This window comes from Colletes latitarsis, chromosome 5 (assembly GCF_051014445.1).
Source record: "Colletes latitarsis isolate SP2378_abdomen chromosome 5, iyColLati1, whole genome shotgun sequence".
Taxonomy (NCBI): domain Eukaryota; kingdom Metazoa; phylum Arthropoda; class Insecta; order Hymenoptera; family Colletidae; genus Colletes; species Colletes latitarsis.
In genome coordinates, this window is record NC_135138.1 from 24729301 (window position 1) to 24754831 (window position 25531).

Sequence of the window (25531 nt, forward strand, 5' to 3'; positions counted from 1 at the left end):
ATAAATTATTTTCAGTTACGGGGGTTAATTACAATAATTTTTGGTCAATAGACATACCCTCGAAATCTTACGGACTTTCGAGAAAAAAATTCTTTACCGAAAATATAATGTCTGATCATACATCGATATGTTTCACTGAAATTTCATGCGTATCTTTAAAACATCATAACTTCTGAATAGATTGGAGGATTTTGATATTTCAAAAGACAAACAACGCATATTTTGGTGAAGAATATGTAGAAATTACAAGACTATTCGAAAAGTTATTCCTTAACCCCGTAAAGTGAGAAAAACCCCATAAAAATGGTCCAATTTTCAAACGTCCATAACTCCTACAATAGTCAACGGATTTAATTGAAATTTAGTGGTGAATTAGAACTTATGAATACCTACAAAAAAGTACTAGACAACTTTGCCGTACAGCGTCAAACAAACTTATTAGGAATTAAAAACGAATTGTTAAAAGAAATCGACAAAGGTAGGCGCCTAAATTTTTCGACGAAATTGAAAAATTTCAAATCATTCTGGAAAAATTATTTTTAATTGCAAGGGTTAATTACAATCCTTTTTGGTGAATAGACATACCCCCGAAATCCTACGCACTTTGGAGGAGAAAATTCGTGTAGGTGGACAAATTTTATTAATAATTTTGGAAACAACTTTTCAACGAAGTCTCAATCAACAAATTGATATTCTTGATTGTCTCCTTATTTTGGTCTTTAGAATCTCTGATTAAAATTTTTCCCAAGGGTGGCCGAACACCCTGTATATAGAATCGTTTCATTTGCAAATTTTATGTTTGCTTCTTGCGTTCGAATTTGATGAGTCAATTGTTAAGATTGTATTATATTTATTATAGTCCTTTACTCACGAATTCAGAAAACGGACCGTATTAGTCATCGATGTGTCCAGGTTAAGAGTAGAAAATGCGTACGGAAAAATGGAGAACATCCTGTATTTAAAATTTTGTATCTCATATTTTAAATGTAATAAATTCTATCTAATATGCCAAGATTTGAGGCTCTCGCGGCCAAAGTTAATGTTAGTATTCATGGCTTCCGGGTGAATGTCTAAGTTCGAGCAAGTTGCCGACGTTTCGCAAACGTTACAGTTTGCGTCTTCAGGGCTACGAGGCTCCAATGTTGAAGCTGTATGGCTTCAGGAAATCCCTTCAATTTTTAATAGAACCGACTGACCTATTTCGAGCGTAGATTATTTCTGAATTGTGCGAACTCTGGACACGAAATAGCTACGAACGTTCAAAATAAAGGACGACTATAATTATAGACGGAGTACTACAGAAACGATGGATTCCTGGGGACCAATCGATTAGGAAGAATAATACGTCGGGTGTAGCGAATCGTTAATTCGACAAAAACGTTCGGGCATGAACAATTCGGGCTGCTTGAGGGCCATCGTTGTTTGGGGGTCTTAAACGATTCTTTCTAAAATTACAATCGAAGCGGAAAAAAGGGCGCGGTCGCGGTTCAGATACACAGACGCCGGTTGCAATTTGAGGAAACTCGTATTTGGAGTGTTTCTCCATTGCGCGAGAAAAGAACGCCATCAGAATCGTACACCTGTAAGTGAAAGCAATTGTACGTAACAACATCCCGCTGGAGGTACGATTCCATCTAGCAACACGCGGACCTTGCATAGTAACTGCAGCGAGTTCAAATTATGCTACGAACGACACTTCCGCGGGGAACGTTTAAAGATTAACGTTAACTGGAATAACTAGAAATTGAACGAACTCGTTCGCGTTGTTTCCTCAATTTTTGATCACCCTTTATTGCTTGTGTAAATTTTTCTTTCATTGAATAGCGAACCTGTTACGGAGAAGAAGTCTGATCAAAATTACTGATACTACTTTTTTGTAAAATTATAGGAACATAAATAAAAATTATAAAATTGTAAAAAGTATTTATACAGCAATCAATTTAAATAAAAACTTTGTAGAACTTCGTTTATTACAAAAAAATGTATACGTATTATTAGAAATTTCATTAAAAATAAATTGTTCATTTATATTTTCTATGAAAATATTAACAAAAGTCTGGAATGTGATCGAAAATATGTATTATACATAATAAGTATTCGTACAATTCCTGTTTCAAAACATTGTATATGTAATAATTTCAAAGTAATCCATGAAATGTCAACATAGTTATCATCAGTATATTTGAAGACTGTAATAGTACAGTTTAAAAAATGCACTATTAAATGAATGGAATACAATTCTCAACACTATCATCAAAAAGTTAGTAAATTCAATGCTACGAAGGTTTAAGCGATTATACAATCAAAAGGCAATCCTACTAAATACTAATAATAAATTTGTTATGTATAAAATGTTCTTTATGTATAAAAATTAACAGTCTTTATTATAAAATTAAAACTGCACCATAACTCGTATATTTTCGACCACATTCAAGACTTTTGCTAATATTTGCATAGAAAATATAAATAAACAATTAATATTTAATGAAATTTATTCTTGAGATTTCTAAAAATATGTACGCATTTTTTCGTTGACATTTCTTTTGTAATAAACGAAGTTTTATAAAGTTTTTATTGGAATTGACTACTGTACCAATACTTCTTACACCCACTGTATATTAGAGATCACTTTTTAGCGAGATTAGACGTACAATTCCTCTCTTTATAGTAACAAAAATGCACGTACGAAGTTTTAGTCAACCGGTGGTACCGAAACATGCTCGAGAACGTTTCCTCGACGAATAAAAGGATTTCTAACAGCCGTGCAAAGCAAGGTAGTGGCACTGTTTTTATTCAAGGGCATTCATGTTTTTAACAAAACAGAATTCGTGGGAAATTTAGCAGACAGATTTCCATTTTGCATGTACATCCTTCGGAAAACTGCGATCGATCAGTTCATGCGGAGCGAAACAAAACGAAGTGGCGGTGCGCGTATCGTAGCGTGGAGTAGTTAACAAAAAAAAAAGGAGAAAAAGGAGAAAAAAATGGAAAATTCGGCGATGTATCGGACCGTAGAAAGCTATATGGAGTAATGAAAACAAATAATTGTTTTCCGTAACAATGGACCTTGCAAGCTGCTTCGTGTTCCACTGTTCCGTATTTACTCTGACAATTCGGATTTATCGAATCAAGCGAATTTATGACAGCGGCGATATTTTCAAAGACTGATAAAAAATTCATTCGCGTCCTTTTCCTTCGTCCTGCACGCCCGCGAAACAGGAGTCAAACGTGTCTACGATCGAGAACGATTCGAATATTTTAGAATTTCGCGCCAAGTTTCGTTGTACAACAGAATATCCATCTATTTTGATTATTTAAAGAAGTTTCAAACCGAAAAGTGCATTGATTATGCCGAGTTACAGTGCATTCAAAAATATAAATTCAAGGTTTATAGCTGCATTGATCGTTTAATACGTTGACTGTCAGTCTAAAATCCTAAAATTGTTTATGAGACCAAAACTACACAACTTAAAAGTTGTCTATTACAATTTATTTTCTTTAACATTTCAACTTGAGAATTAATGGTTTTAGTTCCACTGTTAAAAGTTCTGTCACCCATATGTGGGTGACATGGCAGTCAAAGTGTTAATCTTGAGATATTTCCGTGTTTGAAAATTCATACGTGTATTATTAGTCTTTTGAAAACCTACGATTGTTAAGAGACGTCGATAAATAGAGACAAGAAGGTACACTTATGGGACAAAAATACTCGACGCATCCCCGTGACATTCTACCGTAACTTTTATCAGATACTCTATTGAATTTTATACAATGTGTGTGGTACCAACATGACGGCTGCACATTATCCGAGTCGCGCAAGAATAGTATTAGACAGAAAGTTTAGAGGACGTTTGATCGGACGACGAGAAATTGTGAAACTCGTTCTTTTGATCTCATAATTGAATTTTATAATTATAAATTAATTAATTCGTACGTGTAATGTATAACATGCATTGCCTGGACAATCGATCGTTTTTTTAATCATTTCAAATTCTTTCGTTATTTTCCGATTCGGTAATCGTGGATTTTGCTGCTTTATACATATTTCATAGCTGAATTAGAGACTTTTTTCTCTCTTCTAAAACGTTAAATGATATTTCCCTTACCTTCCAATTTTAGCATTACTCTTTTTCTTTCGTTACCCATAGAGTAAATGAAACGTGTATTTTTAATTATGAGTTCCCGTTTAATGCTTGCGAAAAACTAAACTAGGACAGTTGAATCGTATGCATATTCTATCGTAACAAACTCCAACATTGACATTCTGATAATTGCTGTTTCGATTCATTAAGTAATTCGTTGCAAGGCGAGTGAATAAAATAAGATATGAAAAATCTAGTTTTATATGCGGATAATAAGAAAAAAAAGGAAAATTCTTTTCGTTCCTGGATCGAGTATTTACGTTTTCGATGGAATATATAAAATTTGATTATTCTATAAAATGTAACTAAATTAAGAAAAAACCAAGTAAAATATTTTACCCACTGATTTTTGTACCTCCACCTTTCAGAAAAATGTATCGAAACGAGATTTTCAAGAAAATTCAATATATTTCAATGAATGAATGATTTTCAATCTGATTTGTTGATTGGAAACTGAAATTCAAAATCAGAAAAGAATTATTAAACGACTTAATAGTGTGAGTTCATGCATATGAATTTCTGTTTCGAATAATACAGAAAAATGTATGAGCTTCCGTTTAATGCTTGCGTAAAATTAAACTAGGACAGTTGAATCGTCTGCATATTCTATCATAACAGACCTCAACATTGACATTTGGATAATTGATATTCTGATTCATTAAGTAATTCGTCGTAAGGCGAGTGAATAAAATAAGATATGGACACGTTGGTCCAAATATGACAGAATTCTCGGACAGTATTATTGCGGTTCCCTCGGCGTTATTAATATCAGAAATAAATTCAGGGAGAAAATTTCGATCGGATAATCAAGTGCAGCCACGGGTCAGGTTCCACTGTAATTTTACGTGCTCAAAACGCCATACGTCTTGCCGTCGTTTCGATGCATAATTTAACATTGCCCACTCTCGAGCAGAGAGAAAGAATTCAGAAACAGATAAAAATATACAATCTATATAAGACTGTTAATCAATTTTGTCGGGGACGAAAGAGAGCAGTTATTTTAATCGAGATTCGAAGCTCTGCCATCACACGAGTCAATAAGAAAAACTTAAAAATCTTTCCCAGAAATCTGTTCAACCCGCACGAATATAAACCACGTACGTCTCAATTATTCGCGCCACTTCGACGACCTTATTCTTTTCTGTGCTATAAGTTTTAAAAATAAATTCACCAAAAAAACCTCGGTTAGATAATCAACTCGGTCGAGTCGTATCCGGATAAACGAGGCTCCACCGTAATTTCACGTGTCCCAAACGGCATACGTCTTGCCTCCATTTCGATGCATAATTTAACGAGTCTTCTCTCTTGGAACTGCATTAAGCCCCCGATTTTTCTTTCAAATTATCCTAGATACGGAATGATTTACCGTCCTTTTATCTGTCCTCGCGGCGACGAGGAAAAAAAGAAACTTTTTTACAATTCAGAAACGGTTAGCCCGTTGGACCCATTTTTAAAGCTTCCATCAACAATTTAAGCACGCCATGTACGCGTACGCGTTGTCAGAAAAGGTTACAAATGACCAGTTTCGCGGATTTTCCCCGATTCTCTATCTTCTTTCCGCGCCGAGCGGGAGGACTGGATATTTCGCATGTTTTTCTAGCGTCGCAGCAATTTCTAACACAATACACGTATAAACGTAATCAAACACAGCCCGGGCTAATACCGGGGCCCCTTTATACGACGCTGTAGAGCCTCGTGCTGCTAATGTCGCGATTCCAGCGAGGCGAAACAACAAAACGACACGGCACGTTTGGTATAAACAACGCCGTAAAAGCTTCGCGGACGCGTTGAAATTTTTCGAAGCTCGAGACGATACGTAGAACAGGTCCGCCAGTATACTTCCGACCACTCGCGAATACCATTCTCGTAAACGAAACAGTTTCTTACGCCCGGCGCTGTTCGATGACTTGAAGTCTTTACGACCGATTAAGCTCGGGGCGAATGGCCGTGCCAGAAGTATTTCGCAAGTCGGGTTTAAACTTTTACATGCACGGGGGCAATTTGCATTCGTTAATGCGTAAAGAATACTAAAGTTTCCCGGGGAATAAAAATTGCTCGACGCGGAACTTCTCGTTGTTACAAAATTGATAACTAACGACCGTCGTAGGAAACAATGCGCGGGCTCCGCGGGAAATTAAGGAAAAAAACTCGTTACGTATTCGTATTCGTATTCGGTGAACGTGAAATCGCGGAACTTAGGTATTTATATCTTCCAATATTTGGAAAACTGAAAAATGGCGACTGGACGAAATCCAAGTAGAAAGTTGGCCAAAGGGGGATATCTAGGACTCGATTGCTCTGGGCTAGATTCGTTAGAGTTTGTTCAATTTCGATTTTTTAAACGTAACGCGTGAACAGTTTACGCGGTTTGAATTTTGAAGGTACGTTAAAAGAAAAGGTAAAGATAGGTAAAATGTTATTTGCAATGTTTCTTAGTAATCGTAAAAACGTAAAAATAAAATTACCGTTGCATTGCTTGTTTTTAGTGGACGTGCTTTGTTGGCAATTTGCCATTGCACTCACGTTTCGTGCATTTTTACAGCGACGACAATCTCTGAAACGTAGGAGACTTTTAGGATTTTCGGGGCATATTATATCGTCGAGTCATTCGAGACTGAACACTTGCAAAACTGTTGAAATAAGGTAAAAAGCTCTAGTTATACGTGTAAGGAATGGAAGACTTTTCCAAGTTATGTTAAATGATAAACCGTGTTCGATTTATCAACGAAAAAAAAAACAAAGTCTTATACAAATAAAAATTTTTAATAACGAATAAGAGATAAATTGTCAATACGTCACTTCTGCAATACGAATAAAAATTCCAATCGTAGAGTAAAATATTTCATAACGCAGATTAAAATTTAACTGTTTGATCGAACGAACGTTATGAATACATTGCTGTACGTCCGTTTTATTAGTTATCTATTATTCGATTAAAGTGTTGTCTAGCTCCGTATGCTGTTACCTAGAATTGTTCGTTATATCATAGCTTGAAAATATAATTCTAAGTTTGTACTACGAGGATACCAATTTTTCTTCGAAATGGAAAGTTAATGTTTCCACAATCTTTCATAGAGTGCCGAAATAAAACTCACATGAAATAACCGTTATCCTCTATTTCTGTCAGAAGTGATTTGCAGACTTATATCGAATAGATATTTTTGTCTCTTTTCGTGAGCACAATGCGCTTCCTAATACTTCGACCACATTTTTAGATCACATTTCGTATTCGTAAAATATATAATATCACGAGCGCACTTTGTCAGCGAACACCTGTTCTTCTACCCTACATCTTCTGTAAAGTAATATTAAATTTTTCCAGAAATCGTACTATTCCGTCGGTTCAGCCAGTGTTCCTCAATTTTTACCTACGGATTTTCATAATAAATTACAATTTCAGGCTGGTTCTTTAAGGGAGGAGACTCAAGTAAAATGCTAAAACGAGAAGTGATCTTTGGCAATTTTTTTATAACAGAAAACCTTCATAAAACTTTTAGCCACTTTACACATATATTCTTTAACATTTCAAGACACAAATATTTTTTTTTCTTTACGTTTTATCGACTTTTGATGAAATAATAAATGTTATTCCTTATCTCGACGGCGTTAATCGGTGTGTAGTCTAGCATTTTTTTTTCTTTGATCTAGAATAAAAAATGGAACGAAATTTTGTTCATAATAGTACTACGTGTCGTGTGAACTAAATTCCTCCTTAAAGAATGTAAAATTGTCGAAGATACACGGCTCTGAACACAAAAAAAATAATTCTTGAAATAAATTTCTAATTTAGTTATGCATATATGTACATGCTCCCGCTTGGCTCCTGCTTGGTTTCTGTCAAGAACGATTAAGAATTTCACTTTGAAATTTTTACACAACATTCTTGAGATGCTAAAGCATTCTTTTATGTAAAAAAAATCAATTTTTTTGATCCGTTACTTGAATCTCTCCCCTTATGTTTTGCTGTCTAGACTGTCATTTTTTCGGCCTCCTATGTAATTTTTTTTTAATGGTAGATAAGCTGTTTTGTACTGAGATTATTCAGATATATTTATTCACCTTATAATCATGTACAATATTTTTCTCATCAAAAAATATTAAAAATTGTGAGAGTTATAACTTCTTGTTTAATAGCTCTTCTGAAAAAAGCGCTCCACTGACTTCTGGAGTCGTACTTCATGTTTTGAATTTCTATTTTTTAACCTCTTTTTTGTCTTTAGCATATTAAAAAAAATAGTCAAACTCAATACTTTTTTAAATATCTAGTTCCAGCGATAAAGGCGTACCTACTGAATGTTCTCCCCTTTGATATCTTGAAATATCATGTAAGTCAGTTTAAAAACTCGCATTTAAATAAGAAATTATAACTCCTATAATTTTAATATTTTTTTTATGAAAAAATACTGTATATTCTTATAAAATGAATAAATATATGTGTAAAATCTCAGTACAAAACAGCCTATCATATAAAAAAAATCACAAAAAAGGCCGAATAAATGACAGTTTAGACATTTTTTTTATAGGAAATGAGTAGGATTTCGGGGATATGACTCTTCACCAAAAATAATTGTAATTGAGCCCCGCAACCGAAAATAATTTTTTCAGAATTAATTACAAATTTTTTTTTTCGTCGAAAAATTTAGGCACCTACCCCCTGTCGATTTTTCTTAAAAACTCCTTTTTCATTTTTAGTAATTTTGTTTGACGCCCTACAAAAAAGTTGTCTAATACTTTTGTGTAGGTACCCATGAGCTCTACTTCAGGAAAAAGTTTCATTGAAATATATTCACAATTGTAGGAGTTATGGCTGTTTGAAAATTGGACCATTTTTATGGGGTATTTCTCATTTTGCGGGGTCAAGGACTAACTTTTCGAATATTTTTGCGATTTTACATATTCTCCACCGAAATACGCGTAGTTTGCTTTTTTAAACATTAAAATCGTCCAATCCGTTCAGAAGTTATGACGTTTTAAAGATTCGCATGCAAATTCAGGCAGACATTTCTGACCAGAAATTATATTTTCGGCAAGGAATTTTTTTCTCGAAACTGAGTAGGATTTCGAGGGTATGTCTGTTGACCAAAAATGCTTGCAATTGGCCCCTGCAACTAAAAATTATTTTTCCAAGACAATTCGAAAGTCTTTTTTTTCACCCAAAACTTTCATCGCTTACTCGAATTTTTTTCTCGAAAGTGGGTAGGATTTCGAAAATATGTGTATTCACCAAAAATGATTGTAATTGACCCCCGCAACCGAAAATAATTTTTCCAGAACGATTTGAAATTTTTGAATTTAATTGTTAATAACTTTTTAACGAAGCCTCCATCAACAAATTGGTCCTCTTCAGTTTCGTCTTATTTTGGCATCTAGAATCCTCTATTAAAATTTTTCCCAGGGGTGGCCGAACACCTTGTATATCGGAACGATCATAACACCTACAGTAATGAATATATTTCAATGAAACTTTTTTCTGAAGTAGAGCTCATGGGTACCAATAAAAATGTATTACACAACTTTTTTGTAGGGCGTCAAACAAAATTAGTAAAAATAAAAAATGAATTTTTAGGAATAATTGACGGGGGATAGGTGCTTTTTTTGGCGAAATTGAAAAATTTCAAATAATTCTGAAAAAATTATTTTCGATTGAGGGGGTTAATTACAATAATTTTTGGTGAATACACATACCTTCGAAATCCTACGCATTTTCGAGAAAAAAAATTCTCGTCGAGGTTATCCTAGGTAGGAGTTCCGATTGTAAAAGAAATACAATAAACATTTCAAGCTACCGGAAATTTATTTGAAAATGAAACGCGAAAAAATAATCGCAACACTAAAGAGAAATTTATATTATTTACAACTTGCAATGCGATTAATATTCGTATTTCGCAATGCTACTTCAAACCGAGATTAATATTTACACGCAACTCTACCCTGGAAAAACAAACACGAAAATTGTCATTATTCGCAACTCTAAATGAAACTATAAAATTGATAAAAATTATTTTCAACTTTAACTAAACAAAGAAACGCGAATAATTTATACTTCGCGACGTTAATAACAAACCGCTATCTGTTCTTAATCGCAACACTACTTTGAAAAAGAACAAGAGAAATATTAATTGTTCGCAACTCTAACAGTAATCATGATATATTGATATTAATCGCAACGCTTTCCTACCAGCAAACGCGATTAATATTCATATTTCGCGACACTAATAAAATCGCGTATTAACTAATACGCAACGCTAATTTTATTAACAAGGACAGCAGTTTCAGGCTGGATAAATTGATGCTGAAGCAGCTAGGTACCAGTGTTATATTTGAGGCATTCTCTATATCGCGACTCTACATTAAAACAAACGCGATCAGTGATTATTCGCAACGCTACACCAAAAGCAATCGCGAGGAATATAACCGATCGCAACTCTAAAAATAATTAAAATCGGGATATTTGCAACGCGATAATACCTACATTTCGCAGCACTAATGCAATCCGAGATCAATTTTCATACGCAACACTACTCTGTACGAAAACGCGAAAAATTCTCATCGTTCGCAACTCTAAAGTTAACTATAAAATTAATTATTTGCAGAAATAACTAGACAAGCAAAGCGAATAACATTCATGTTTCGCAACTCTAATGCAAACCACGATTAGTGCTTACTCGCGACACTACTCTGAAAGCAAACGCGAAAATATTCAGTTCGCAACGCTAAATGAAATCGCGATAAGTTCATAATATTCGCAACGCTATCTTGAAGGCAAACGCGATCATTTGTATTTCGTAACACTAATGCAAACCACGATTTGCCCCAAAATATTGGATGTTGTGGGTCAAGTACCATCTGAAAAACTACAACTACTACTACTACAATTAGAGGCGAATACAGTGACATTAGTAGTAACAAAGAATGACTCTCCATCCTCATCCGAAGATGAAGATGAATTGCCATTTGTTGTAACCCATTCTTGCGACAGTTTGTCAGGGCTTCTTCGACTCCATCGAGTCTTTTCTTTCTTCGGCGGTCCTGCCGAAGCCTGAAACTTAATACTAGGCTCGAGATTCCGTGCAACTTACAGTCCTTCAACGATTCTGGGAATCGTTATCAGAACAGATGTGACGAAACTCGAGCGGGACGAGCGTCTCGGAAAAACCTACCGCGAACGAACGCGACCGCGGAGAGCGACTGTAAAGCCGCGCGATTCCAAGAATCGAAACTAAATCCAAAACAAACGGTACAATCCGTTTGGATCGGCTAACGTTTCGACTCTTCAAATCGAACTACAGGAATAGGTCTGCCACAGAAATAAAATCTGTAACAGCTCTATCCTGACCCTACCTACTTACAACTAACACACATACCAGAAAGTTAAGTTACCTACCTACCTAACGCTATATTTAAAACATTCCAAAACTCATTCTCGCACACAACCACTCCACGGTTCTCACACATAAAGTCCGGATGCAAGAGCCTAAACTAGAGAGGATTCCCCGGGGTTCCTCCGACACCCGAACATTGTAACAACATTCATACTCTAAAGTACGTACCATTTACTGAAATCGGCTGACAAAAACTAGCGACCATTGCATGTTTTTATTATATGTATATATAAGCACTTATACAGAACGTTTTACTATTGTCTTTAATAAAATATAATATGTGTAAAATTGAGAAATTAATGTATTAAGCATTTTATAATATTACTGTTGTGTATGCAATATCAACTATTGCCAAATAAATGGTAAATAGAAATTTTATATTATCATTAAAATTGATGAGAGTCTAGTGTTAGCAAATTCTAAACTACGAAATAATTAACTTTTGAAACGACGCACTTCCACAGCCTAACCACACATACATGTGGAAAGTATGTCGTGCACGATACACTAGCATTGCCAGCCGCACATATATAGATTATTGTTATAAATCTAAGACATCGTGCTCGTTGCCTTCACTCACTCAAGTACCACCTCGGCACTTGAATGAGATTAGGTAATGAACACGAAAAATAACCTGAAAATCCTGAACTAGAAAAATAATTATAGTGAATACTAACGAATATGGAAATAGTATTTATTTATTTTACTGGATTTTCTATTTGTGATAAATGACGAACGAACGTTTAATATACATTAATAATGCAAGCAAAATATTATTAGTAATGAAAATTATTCTGTTTAAAATTGAATTATTTAAGAGAAACGACTTTAATCAAAACTTTACGATAAAATAATTGACTTTGAAAATTGAAGATAAATTATTGAAACAAACTAATTAAAATATTCAACCCTCGGGCAATTCTGTCATCAAAGCATATTTTTTAAAGATGAGAATAGTGCATAATGCATGACTCAAGAATTTATCCGTCACGAAATATTTTCTTGTGCATAAATTGAAATATATTTTTCAATATGTAGAGAAAGGCTTTGGTATCTTTGATACAAAGTTATTAAATTATATTTACATGCGAGCAAGGAACAATCTAAAAAAACAATCGATATTCAAAATTATATATTCAATAATCATTATTATAGTAAATGTAATTAAGTTAGTACAATAATTTAATTAAGTAAAATAATTTATCATATTACGGAGCATTCATTTATCTAATTAGAAATCGTAAATGTAATTAAGCGAGTATAATAATTTAATTAAGTAAAATAATTTATCATACCATAGAGCATTTATTTATCTAATTAGAAATCGCGGAGCACAAGAAAACCCTATCCTACACTAAAAAAAATATAATAGTGCATATTACTATTCACGGGTATGATTCATACCCGTGGTCACTGTATTCGTCAAAGATTGCACGTATACAACTGGTCACCCGCGTCGATTCGAACCTTTTTGTCCTACGACGTGATTGGGGACCAGAGGAATAAAAATTGGCATGCAACTTACCAAGTGTAGAATGCAAGCGCCCGTACGACGATGTTAGCTAGTAGGAGTCATCAGGGAAATCATTACCGAAATCAGCAACGTAGTCAGCAGCGAAGTCATCCAAGAGGTTCCTGGATCCGTAAGTAGGTATACGGTGATGGGGTGTTTGGATCCTGTAAAAAGAAACAGCAAATGTAACATCATATTTCTTAAATTGTAGAGATTTTAATTTTAATAAAAAAAAGTCTGCTAATATTGAAAATTTAATGTAGCAACATTTCCAAGAAACAATTTTGTTCTAAACGTACTCGGAACGAAGTACGAAGATGCTTACATTTTTTGCTCATGAGCATCGTCAAATACTCCTGTTCAGTGACGCACTGACTCTACTATCGCGATTCATGAAGCAAAAAGAGCCCCGGTGCTCTGACTAAAACTCACAAAAACTCAATATAAACTGACTCGATCTTCGCGTGCCCCTAAAATCGAAACGATAATTTACTAGAAGCAACTGTGCTTCGAAAAATAAGAAACACTAAACGACGCAAGCACTGAATTTACTGACCACATTGCGCGCGGTCATTAAAATTTCTAAAAGAAAAAATGGAAATTTGGGATTAGAAATAAAAAATAATTTAGTAAACATACAGATCTGTTTATCTATCGATTTAGTATTAAATTTCATCGATAAAAACACAAAAATTTGTAAACATATATAGGTATATACTCACTTGTTATAATGAAGTTGAGTTTACAATATTGAATTTCGTATTCCCTCGATTTGAGATTTTCAAGCATGAATGGCGTCCATCCATTGCATGCCGGTGGCGTTCCTTCCAGCCAAATTTCAGCAATGTCTGTAACAGAAATAAAACAAAAATTACGATCCGATGCATTCAAATAAATGCATTCACACCTTAATTAAAGGACGACTGAACCCGAAATATGGATTACGAATTGATAATTACGTTTGCAGAAAACACAATTGATGTCGATTAGACATGTAAGAAAATGCACGAAACTGACTCGACTTTTTTCCCGATTCCGGCAGAATTTTTAGTAGATACGTGTTAATATTACATGGAAACACCAACAAAGATTAACAGAGAGTACTACGAACGATTCGGGACATTCAGATGACAATAATTAAAAATTACGTACCTAATTAGACGCGAAACTGTCAACGCACTTATCGCCCCACTTTCCAGACGAAGAATGACGAACAGGATCGGACACGTCTACCGTGCGAGGAGTGGGGAGTGGGGTGAGGGAATCACGTACTCCGTCTCGATTCTTGATATTTACTTCGAAGGAAAAGTTAAACCTTATATTTCGAATAACATTGATGATATACATATTTAGGATCTGTGGCTGTAAAATAAATATAAAAAGATATCAGAGAAACAATTAATTACTTAATGATGTATTATCGTTATATTCTTGTGACATCGTAATGCAAGTTTCTCATTGGCTCTACTTGAACATTGATACATTCGATAAATTCGATAGTGTTTCTTAAAAATGACATATCGATGTATTATACTATTCATGGATAATTAAGTCGATCGAAATATCTACTTAATTACATGTAAATATCTTAATGTTTGATCGAAAAATTAATCAATGCTTTTCATGTAGATTTTGTAATTTACGTATAGAATACACAAAAACATTAATATTCACAATGTTTGACTAAATCACTGTTCTAAACTATTACTTATCTGTACCTATTTCTTGTGTATTCTAAAATATTTCTTAAAAATAATTTTATTCCTACCATTGCTAGCATGCGTAAGCCAGGGTTAGCAATTCGAGACACTTGTGCTTTGGAAACTCGATCGGTTCGTGTTTATATCTTTGGCCGCCGGCTTCTCGACTTCACCTTGGAGCTGGGCGCATGATTTCTTGGTCGCGTGGCACGGGAAACTGTGTTTTTTACACGTCTACGCGATGCATTGCCTGTGTCGTTAATCCGTGTGTCACGAAAAAATTATTGCTGCTGACATCTGTCTGCACAACAGATTACTCAATGGTACCGTCACAGAATCACGACAGGCTTTTGTGTGGATCTAGTGAAAATTGAGACAAATAACTTTAGAAAATATACAAACACAAAACGAACATTTATACAAGAAACTGATTAAAATTTAGGTTGAAAACTAATATTAACACATTATATGTTTCTATGATTAGAATTAATATATTTGAATCGATCTAGTAACTTGTGCATCCAATAACAGGTCGATATTCAATGTTCAAGCAGAGCCAATGAGCGGCTTGCATTCTGACGACACAAAAGTATAACGTCAATTAAGTAATTAATTGTTTGTTTGGTATCTTTTTGTATTTATTTTATTTATTTTTCGTAATTATTACTTTATTTTCAGTTATTCGAAATATAAGGTTTAACTTTTCCTTCGAAGTAAATATCAAGAATCGAGACGGAGTACGTGATTCCCTCACCCCACTCCCCACTCCTCGCACGGTAGACGTGTCCGATCCTGTTCGTCATTCTTTGTCTGGAAAGTAGGGCGATAAGTGCGTTGACAGTTTCGCGTCTAAGGTACGTATTTTTAATTATTGTCATCTGAATGTCCCGAATCATTCGTAGTACTCTCTATTAATCTTTGTTGGTGTTTCCATGTAATATTAACACGTATCTACTAAAAATTCTGCCGGAATCGGGAAAAAAGTCGAGTTAGTTTCGTGCATTTTCTTACATGTCTAATCGACATAAATTGTGTTTTCTGCAAACGTAATTATCAATTCATAATCCATATTTCGGGTTCAGTCGTCCTTTAATTAAGGTGTAAATGCATTTATTTTAACGCATCGGATCGTAATTTTTGTTTTATTTCTGTTACAGACTTTGCTGAAATTTGGCTGGAAGGAACGCCACCGGCATGCAATGGATGGACGCCATTGATGCTTGAAAATCTCAAATCGAGGGAATACGAAATTCAATATTGTAAACTCAACTTCATTATAACAAGTGAGTATATATCTATATATGTTATAAATTTTTGTGTTTTTATCGATGAAATTTAATACTAAATCGATAGATAAACAGATCTGTATGTTTACTAAATTATTTTTTATTTCTAATCCCAAATTTTCATTTTTTCTTTTAGAAATTTTAATGACCGCGCGCAATGCGGACAGTAAATTCAGTGCTTGTGTCGTTTAGAGTTTCTTATTTTTCGAAGCACAGTGGCTTCTAGTAAATTATCGTTTCGATTTTAGGGACACGCGAAGTTCGAGTCAGTTTATATTGAGTTTTTGTGAGTTTTAGTCAGAGCACCGGGGCTCTTTTTGCTTCATGAATCGCGATAGTAGAGTCAGTGCGTCACTGAACAGAATTTGGCGATGCCCACGAACAAAAAGTGTAAGCATCGTCGTACTTTGTTCCGAGTACGTTTAGAACAAAATTGTTTCTTTGAAATGTTGCTACATTAAATTTTCAATATTAGCAGACTTTTTCTTATTAAAATTATAATCTCTACAATTTAAGAAATAGGGTGTTATATTTGCTGTTTCTTTTTACAGGATCCAAACACCCCATCACCGTATATACCTACTTACGGATCCAGGAACCTCTTGGATGACTTCGCTGCTGACTACGTTCCTGATTTCGGTAATGACTTACCTGATGACTCCTACTAGCTAACATCGTCGTGCGGGTGCTTGCATTCTACAATCGGTGAGTTGCATGCCAATTTTTATTCCTCTGGTCCCCAATCACGTCGTAGGACAAAAAGGTCCGAATCGACGCGGGTGACCAGTTGTATACGTGCAATCTTTGACGAATACAGTGACCACGGGTATGAATCATACCCGTGAATAGTAATATGCACTATTATATTTTTTTTAGTGTAGGATAGGGTTTTCTTGTTCTCCGCGATTTCTAATTAGATAAATAAATGCTCTATGGTATGATAAATTATTTTACTTAATTAAATTATTATACTCGCTTAATTACATTTACGATTTCTAATTAGATAAATGAATGCTCCGTAATATGATAAATTATTTTACTTAATTAAATTATTGTACTAACTTAATTACATTTACTATAATAATGATTATTGAATATATAATTTTGAATATCGATTGTTTTTTTAGATTGTTCCTTGCTCGCATGTAAATATAATTTAATAACTTTGTATCAAAGATACCAAAGCCTTTCTCTACATATTGAAAAATATATTTCAATTTATGCACAAGAAAATATTTCGTGACGGATAAATTCTTGAGTCATGCATTATGCACTATTCTCATCTTTAAAAAATATGCTTTGATGACAGAATTGCCCGAGGGTTGAATATTTTAATTAGTTTGTTTCAATAATTTATCTTCAATTTTCAAAGTCAATTATTTTATCGTAAAGTTTTGATTAAAGTCGTTTCTCTTAAATAATTCAATTTTAAACAGAATAATTTTCATTACTAATAATATTTTGCTTGCATTATTAATGTATATTAAACGTTCGTTCGTCATTTATCACAAATAGAATGTCCAGTAAAATAAATAAAATAAGAAAGAATAAAGGAACATTATTTCGTTATATGTTAGTATTTACTCTAATCATTTTTTTTAGTTCAGGATTTTCAGGTTACCTTTCCGTGTTCCTTGCCTAAACTTACCCAAGTGCCCAGGTGCTACTTGTGTGAGCGAAGGCAATGGGCACGATGATTTAGTTTATAAAAATTACTAATAATATATCTGTGCGACTGACATTGCGCTAGTGTATCGTGCGCGACGCAATTTACATATGTGTGTGTTTGTGGTTAGGCTGTGTAATTGCGTCGTTTTAAAAGTTCAAAATAATTTACAATAAAAATTCTATTTCACCATTTACATATTTTTTACATACCCAAAGATCATAGTATAAAATATTTAATCAAATATATACGGCAAGTAGATTTTTGATCTTAAATGACAGAATGAAGGTCCATTGCGATCATTTATACAATAACATATTTTATCAAAAATTCTACTAGATTAAAATAACGTTATACATATAATATAAATACGCAATGGCCACTTGGCTTTGTCAGTTGATTTCAGGAAATTGGTACGTACATTAGAGAGTGAATGTTGTATGAAATGTTCGGGTGTCGGAGGAACCCCGGGGAATCCTCTGTAGTATAGGCTTTTGCGCCCGGACATTATGTGTGAGAACCGTGGAGTGTTTGCTTGCGAGAATGAGTTTTGCAATTTTTGAAATACGGGGTTAGGTAGGTAGGTAACTTATTTTCTGGTATGTATGTTAGTTGTAAGTAGGTAGGGTCAGGATAGAGCTGTTACAGATTTTATTTCTGTGGCAGACCTATTCCTGTAGTTCGATTTGAAGAGTCGAAACGTTAGCCGATCCAAACGGATTGTACCGTTTGTTTTGGATTTAGTTTCGATTCTTGGAATCGCGCGGCTTTACAGTCGCTCTCCGCGGTCACGTTCGTTCGCGGTAGGTTTTTCCGAGACGCTCGTCCCGTTCGAGTTTCGTCACATCTGTTCTGATAACGATTCCCAGAATCGTTGAAGGACTGTAAGTTGCACGGAATCTCGAGCCTAGTATTAAGTTTCAGGCTTCGGCAGGACCGCCGAAGAAAGAAAAGACTCGATGGAGTCGAAGAAGCCCTGACAAACTGTCGCAAGAATGGGTTACAACAAATGGCAATTCATCTTCATCTTCGGATGAGGATGGAGAGTCATTCTTTGTTACTACTAATGTCACTGTATTCGCCTCTAATTGTAGTAGTAGTAGTTGTAGTTTTTCAGATGGTACTTGACCCACAACGTCCAATATTTTGGGGCAAATCGTGGTTTGCATTAGTGTTACGAAATACAAATGATCGCGTTTGCCTTCAAGATAGCGTTGCGAATATTATAAACTTATCGCGATTCCATTTAGCGTTGCGAACTGAATATTTTCGCGTTTGCTTTCAGAGTAGTGTCGCGAGTAAGCACTAATCGTGGTTTGCATTAGAGTTGCAAAACATGAATGTTATTCGCTTTGCTTGTCTAGTTATTTCTGCAAATAATTAATTTTATAGTTAACTTTAGAGTTGCGAACGATGAGGATTTTTCGCGTTTTCGTACAGAGTAGTGTTGCGTATGAAAATTGATTTCGGATTGCATTAGTGCTGCGAAATGTAGGTATTATCGCGTTGCAAATATCCCGATTTTGATTATTTTTAGAGTTGCGATCGGTTATATTCCTCGCGGTTGCTTTTGGTGTAGCGTTGCGAATAATCACTGATCGCGTTTGTTTTAATGTAGAGTCGCGATATAGAGAATGCCTCAAATATAACACTGGTATCTAGCTGCTTCAGCATCAATTTATCCAGCCTGAAACTGCTGTCCTTGTTAATAAAATTAGCGTTGCGTATTAGTTAATACGCGATTTTATTAGTGTCGCGAAATATGAATATTAATCGCGTTTGCTGGTAGGAAAGCGTTGCGATTAATATCAATATATCATGATTACTGTTAGAGTTGCAAACAATTAATATTTTTCTTGTTCTTTTTCAAAGTAGTGTTGCGATTAAAAACAGATAGCGGTTTGTTATTAACGTCGCGAAGTATAAATTATTCGCGTTTCTTTGTTTAGTTAAAGTTGAAAATAATTTTTATCAATTTTATAGTTTCATTTAGAGTTGCGAATAATGACAATTTTCGTGTTTGTTTTTCCAGGGTAGAGTTGCGTGTAAATATTAATCTCGGTTTGAAGTAGCGGTGCGAATATTAATCGCGTTGCAAGTTGTAAATAATATAAATTTGTCTTTAGTGTTGCGATTATTCTTTCGCGTTTAATATTCTGAGTAGGGTCCAGGAATCACCTCAGCTTGAGTTTTCTTTCACTCCGTTAGGAAACAAAAGAATTCTTGTAATTTCATTTCCTACCATAAGAAGCGCCATGGTCGTTTTCTCTCGCCTGTTGGTAATGTTGTGAGCGACGTCGAAATGATAATGGAACTCTAAGGCCCCAGAAAAATGGCCCAAAAAATACATTGGGTGAAAGGTGTACTCGTATATCTCGTATGTGGTAATACCATCAACTGATTGCAGTATTATTGCTTGATCCTCGGTTGAAGTGTACTCTTGTTTCACAACGTTTGCGTATGGGGTTCTAGGTACGGTTATATTGGTTTTGTTGGGTGATGTTGTTATTTTTCATTGGAATATATTGGTTTGTGTCAGTTTGGGTAATGTTAATAATTTCAAAAGTTTTGTCACTGCATTGGTTCTCGTCCTGCGACATAGCGATATACAGGGTGTTTCAGCCGATTTTAACATCTTGATTTCCTTGGTATTGTAGGACGTAGCGAAAAATGTTTCATAGGAAACTTAAATGGTATCGAGTTGGACATATTCTTGTGTTATTAATTTTTTCGTAGGCAGACGCGTCAAAGATATATGAAGGTCAACTTTATTTTTATAATTGGAATGAGGTACTTTTTTATGTATCAAACGTTGCAGCTAGACATTCTTTATAAAAAAGTACTGACGTGTGTATGTCGAGAAGCAAGTAGTTTAAAAGATATTTCAATTTAATTTCATGCGTATGTTTAAAAAATCATAACTTTTGAAAAGATTGAAGGATTTTAATGATTCTCATGATAATTAGTTCTAGAGCTCCATAGAAATGGACCGAAAAATTACATTGGATGTTAATACTATCGCTTGCACGCAGCTGTTCGCAGATTAACGTTCTACAAGCGGAACTTTAAACGTTAATAACTTTTTAACGAAGCCTGAATCAACAAATTGGTATTCTTGATTTTTGTCTTATTTTGGCCTTTAGAATCTTCCATTAAAATTTTTCCCAGGGGTGACTGAGCACCCTGTATAGTGTACGTGTACACGAGTCGAGGTTTAAAGTAGCGGTATTATGGTACCACCACTGTTGTTACACGTATTTACAGCACACGTCATCGGTACGAGCTAGAAGTAAACACGTTCTATCGTGTCGGCTGTCGAAACGAGAGTCTTTCTACAAAATGCATTATCACGCTACTTGAATATGCTTTGATGCGCGCGACGCGCTCGTAGATCGTCTCGTCTGCAACATTCAATTAAACTATTTCTACTCCGACGTAATTAACCATCTTTTAAGACTTCAGCGAGTCAGAACGTAGGAGGACGGAAGACACACCGAGAGAGAGGGGGAGAGAGAGAGGAAATCGTTAAAGTAATTACTACGTAATGTAATTAGTATGAAAGTAACTGCCACGGGAACTCGGTTTTCCCTCCCGGCAGCGCGAAGAGGCACTTGTGTCCGCGTGCCACGTCGCTGGAACAATTGTAAACAGATATTTCGCGATATTTTCTTTGGCTGTTCGCGTACGGTTCGAGCGCAGGCGTCGTCTGGTTGGCGGCAAAGCGTCGGGACGACCGGCGTCCGCCACTCAGTTGACGTAGCCGCGTCGTTCACGTAGCAATATGCTCCCAGTTCTCGCGATCTCGGTTTTCTGCATCGTGACATGGGCGTCCGCGCTGAACGATCCGACAGCAGGTAAATCGAGCAATCATTCGATTAACTGGATTATTCAGTGAAATTAGCGCCGTCAATTTTTATTTCGATCCACGATCGGTGTCGCAGATCGATCGCGCGGTTAGCCAAAATCCGACCAGTTTCTCGGAAAGAGGATTCCCCGAGAACCGTTTTATCGTTGCTTCGACTATATCGAGCAAACGATTCGTCGGGGGTTGTTGCACGGAAGACGACGGCAAACTGTGATCGCCTGCAACCGTTGCTGGTGGTTTATATCCAGTGTAATTGTGGAGTTTGAAGCGTGCGGTAAAGTTTACGCGTCCGCGAGAAGCGCAGTTCCGCGCGAACGGATGAGTCGCGTCAGCGTTTCGTCATTTCTCGCTAGAATTGTCTTGCGAGGAATCTCAATGCGACGATCGTAAACTGACCGCTGATTAGACTGGTAGTAAAGTTTGCTCCGAGTAGAGAAATAAAGGCAGGAAGATAAGGTGCCAGTTACCGTCACCAGACGTGAAATCTTATATACACGCTTTGTATAAAACAGTGATAACGCTGCATTCGGCCGGATAACGACTCGCTCGTAGGATATTTGCCAATAGAATCGCGTCGAGTGGTCGGAGAAAATACTGTGCGTGAGATCCTTCGTCGTTGTTGCACGATTTGGCGTACTCAAGTACTTTTGCATCCTCTTAATCTTTGGTTTCGCACCAACGAGCTCTTAGTAGGCACGCTGCCAACTTGTCCCTTCCTGTTTACTAATTCTCCAACTTCCGTGGCTCATCTCGCTACACTACTTACTACCATCGTTCCTTAATTACTAATTTCTAACTTCATCAACTATTCAATCTTTAATGGTGCCACGATGGTAATTATGGAACATTAAACCCCCGAACGCGTTTGCTTCGAGCGAGGCATTGAGTTTCTTCTTTTCTTCGTGGCACGTGAGCACTTCTGTTCCGTCTAATTTCTTTCCTATTTTGTGGTGTACATTCCATATTAATTTAATTTTGTTTAAATCTGTTCTTATAAGGAAAAAGAATAGATTTGTTTTATGAATACTTCATAAATGTAAAAATGTGTTGATTTTAATTTATAAGACTCGATGACGAGTGAGTAGCCTTATGATTGTGAAACTTGACATCAATTCGTTTCTTCTTTTTGACCCAAGACATTGTTTCTTCTGCAAATTTGCAACATTTCCCCCTTAAATTTCGTCGTTGCGTGCGATTTCTTCTTTTCTTCTTTTCTTCGCGATGCATACTTTGCACCAGACCTGTTGGATACAGTTTTTCATTCTGATTGCTTCCTCTTTTCTTTTCTTATTTTGTTAAGTTCGTCTCAAGCAAGAGATTGTCTATCTCTGAAAATTTCGTTGCACGTGATTTATATTTTCTTCTTTTCTTCCCGGTCCGTATTCAGTACCAGTTCCATCTTGCACTAGACATCGAGTCTCTGAAAATTACGTTTTCGTGTGTCATTTTTTCCATTCTTTTTTCAGAAACAAAATTATTCTGAAACAATATTTTGACAGTTTTCCCTGGCTTCTCGTCAGGGACTAAAATTGATATTAGACATAAAGTGTCATGGTATAAAAATGTTTTTATTTTTCTATTACATCATCGGGTTACACTTTGTATCTGCCATCGATTTTAATCTTCGACGAGGACCGAAAGAGGAGATCGAAACCTTAAATTAGTTTCGATGGTCATTAAAATCCCTTATTTTTGAATATTATCAATTAGTGACACTTCTTTCTATATTTCTAGCGCATTATACATTAGTAATTTGCTTTGAATCGGTGCAAAAACCATGTAAACAAAATCCATGCTCGCAGAAAAGTGGAGAAATAAAATCGCGTACTCTTCCGTTCGAGGGTGTTTTACCGTTTATGCCATTTCTCGCGAAAAAGTGAAACGCTCGTTCGTTGTACGCGTGATAGAACTCTCTCGAGAGAGGCGATCGAAATCTTATCAGTCTGCTCGATCTCTTTAATCGCCACCCCCGTTTCACTGCTTCGTATATAGTTGCATAAAATCCGCGTTAGTCTGGACTCGCGCACGACGTCGACGTCGCGGAATTGTGTTGTAAATTTAGTCCCCCATCGATCCAGGGCGATTGTATCGTTCGCAAAACTATCCCTCGTTTACCATTTTCGGCGATCGACTTTTTGATCGCGCGGGAAACCCGGGTCGGGGAATGTTTCATAAATTACGCTACGCGAAAGAATTAGCGATCGCGTATCTTGGACAAGGAGAAAGAATGAATGAAATATTTAAACTGAAAGAAACACGGCTGTGTTGGACGCACGGATATTTTTACCGAATGTTTAACATAGCGCCTTGTAGATGTTAAGTTTGATAACCGAACGAACGATAAAGTTATTTTTGTAAGCGATCCAGCGTTGTTAGAATCGTACCTACGGTGTTATTCGAGGAAGTATTCGAAATAGCTAATCTTGTATCTTAATGGAATGCAGAAATGCGATATACCGTGAAAATGATTAAGAGTCGTTGGAAAGTAGGGAACGAAAAGCTTGTGACGTTTGAGAAACAGTTTACCATACACATATGAATTACAAATAATTTATCGCAATGTTATTTATGCCAACTAACGAAAGGATTGATATTCTGAAGTTCGGTTGTGCGTCGATCGAAGATATTCGGGGTGAATCAAACATGGAGGATCGATGAAGTATGTATCTACCGTAAACTATCAATTTTAACAAACATTTATACTATAAATCAGTACAGGGTTAAGAAGTTTATCTCATGATTTGAAACAATTTTATTTTGAAAAATGAAATTGTACTGCAGTGTTGTCTAATCTCAGAAATTATAATACTGTAAGTCATACTCGTAAGGAAGTTGTTGAATTTAGTGAACACTGCTGGTACTGTATACTACCAATTTTAACAAACATTTATACTATAAATCAGTACAGGGTTTGGAAGTTTATCTCATAATTCGAAACAATTTTATTTTGAAAAATGAAATTGTACCTCAGTGTTGTCTAATCTCAGAAATTATAATACTGTAAGTCATACTCGCAGGGAAGTTGTTGAATTTAATGAACACTGCTGGTTAGCATAATGTCTGCTTTTTCTGAAAAGATATCAAATTCTGTGTTGCAAACAGAACTCTGTAGAATGTAAAAGGGACTGGGGTTGGATATTTAAACAAATAATAAAACTCTCATGAAACATACATTTTATGTTTAATACGAAAAATGTAACTTTCCATTTGTCCCTTAACATCGGTAGATCGTTTTTATTGTGTTTCTCTTTTACCTATCCGAACAATTTTAAGTCAATACACAAATTCTTTTCTTTCCTGGATCGAGTATTTATGTTTTCGATGGAATTTATAAAATTTGATTATTCCTACTGATTTTCGTACCTCCACCTTTCAGAAAAATGTATCGAAACGAAATTTGAGAGAAAATTCAATATATTTCAATGAAAGATTTTCAATCTGATTTGTTGATTGGAAACTGAAATTCAAAGTCAGAGAAGAATTATTAAACGATTTGATAGTGTGAGTTCATGTGTATGAACTTCTGTTTCGAATAAGACAAAAAAAATGTAAAAGCAATAGAGGCGGAATAAAAGGATATTCCTAAAGTGTTACACTCGCAAAAGAGCGCCTACAGTAGGATCAGAATCGACTGGCTTCCAAGGCCACTCAAAGATTATCCCTACCATAACGTTTGACTACTGTTCAACATAAGTCGTTCCAAAAGTTTTGAGACTCGAAGACACGGAAAGTTCACTGCAAAACAAGTTATTCCACTCCTCGAGGTATCTTATGTCTCCTGTACACAATTGGATCGGCCGGAACTATTCCTGGCTACTATTACTGCGTTTCTTTTGATGCTGGGAGCTACTTACTCCCGAAATAATAAGATTGTACCTTCAGGATACTATAAACAGCGTCACTTTAATTTTTCTCCGTTTTAGGAAGCGAAGACTTCGGACAATATCCCTTATCAGTTCAATTTCTTTCGATAGACG

General features: G+C 35.5%; 1 protein-coding gene across 1 annotated transcript in view; it reads left to right on the top strand.

Moving 5' to 3' along the window:
* The first annotated feature begins 21456 nt into the window (after positions 1–21456).
* Positions 21457–25531, top strand: part of LOC143342152 (lachesin) — a 248704-nt gene continuing 244629 nt past the window's right edge. Inside the window, exon 1 of the mRNA XM_076765734.1 lies at positions 21457–21543. Within this exon, the coding sequence (XP_076621849.1) occupies positions 21471–21543 (73 nt within the window). The 5' untranslated portion in view covers positions 21457–21470. The remainder of the gene's footprint in view (positions 21544–25531) is intronic.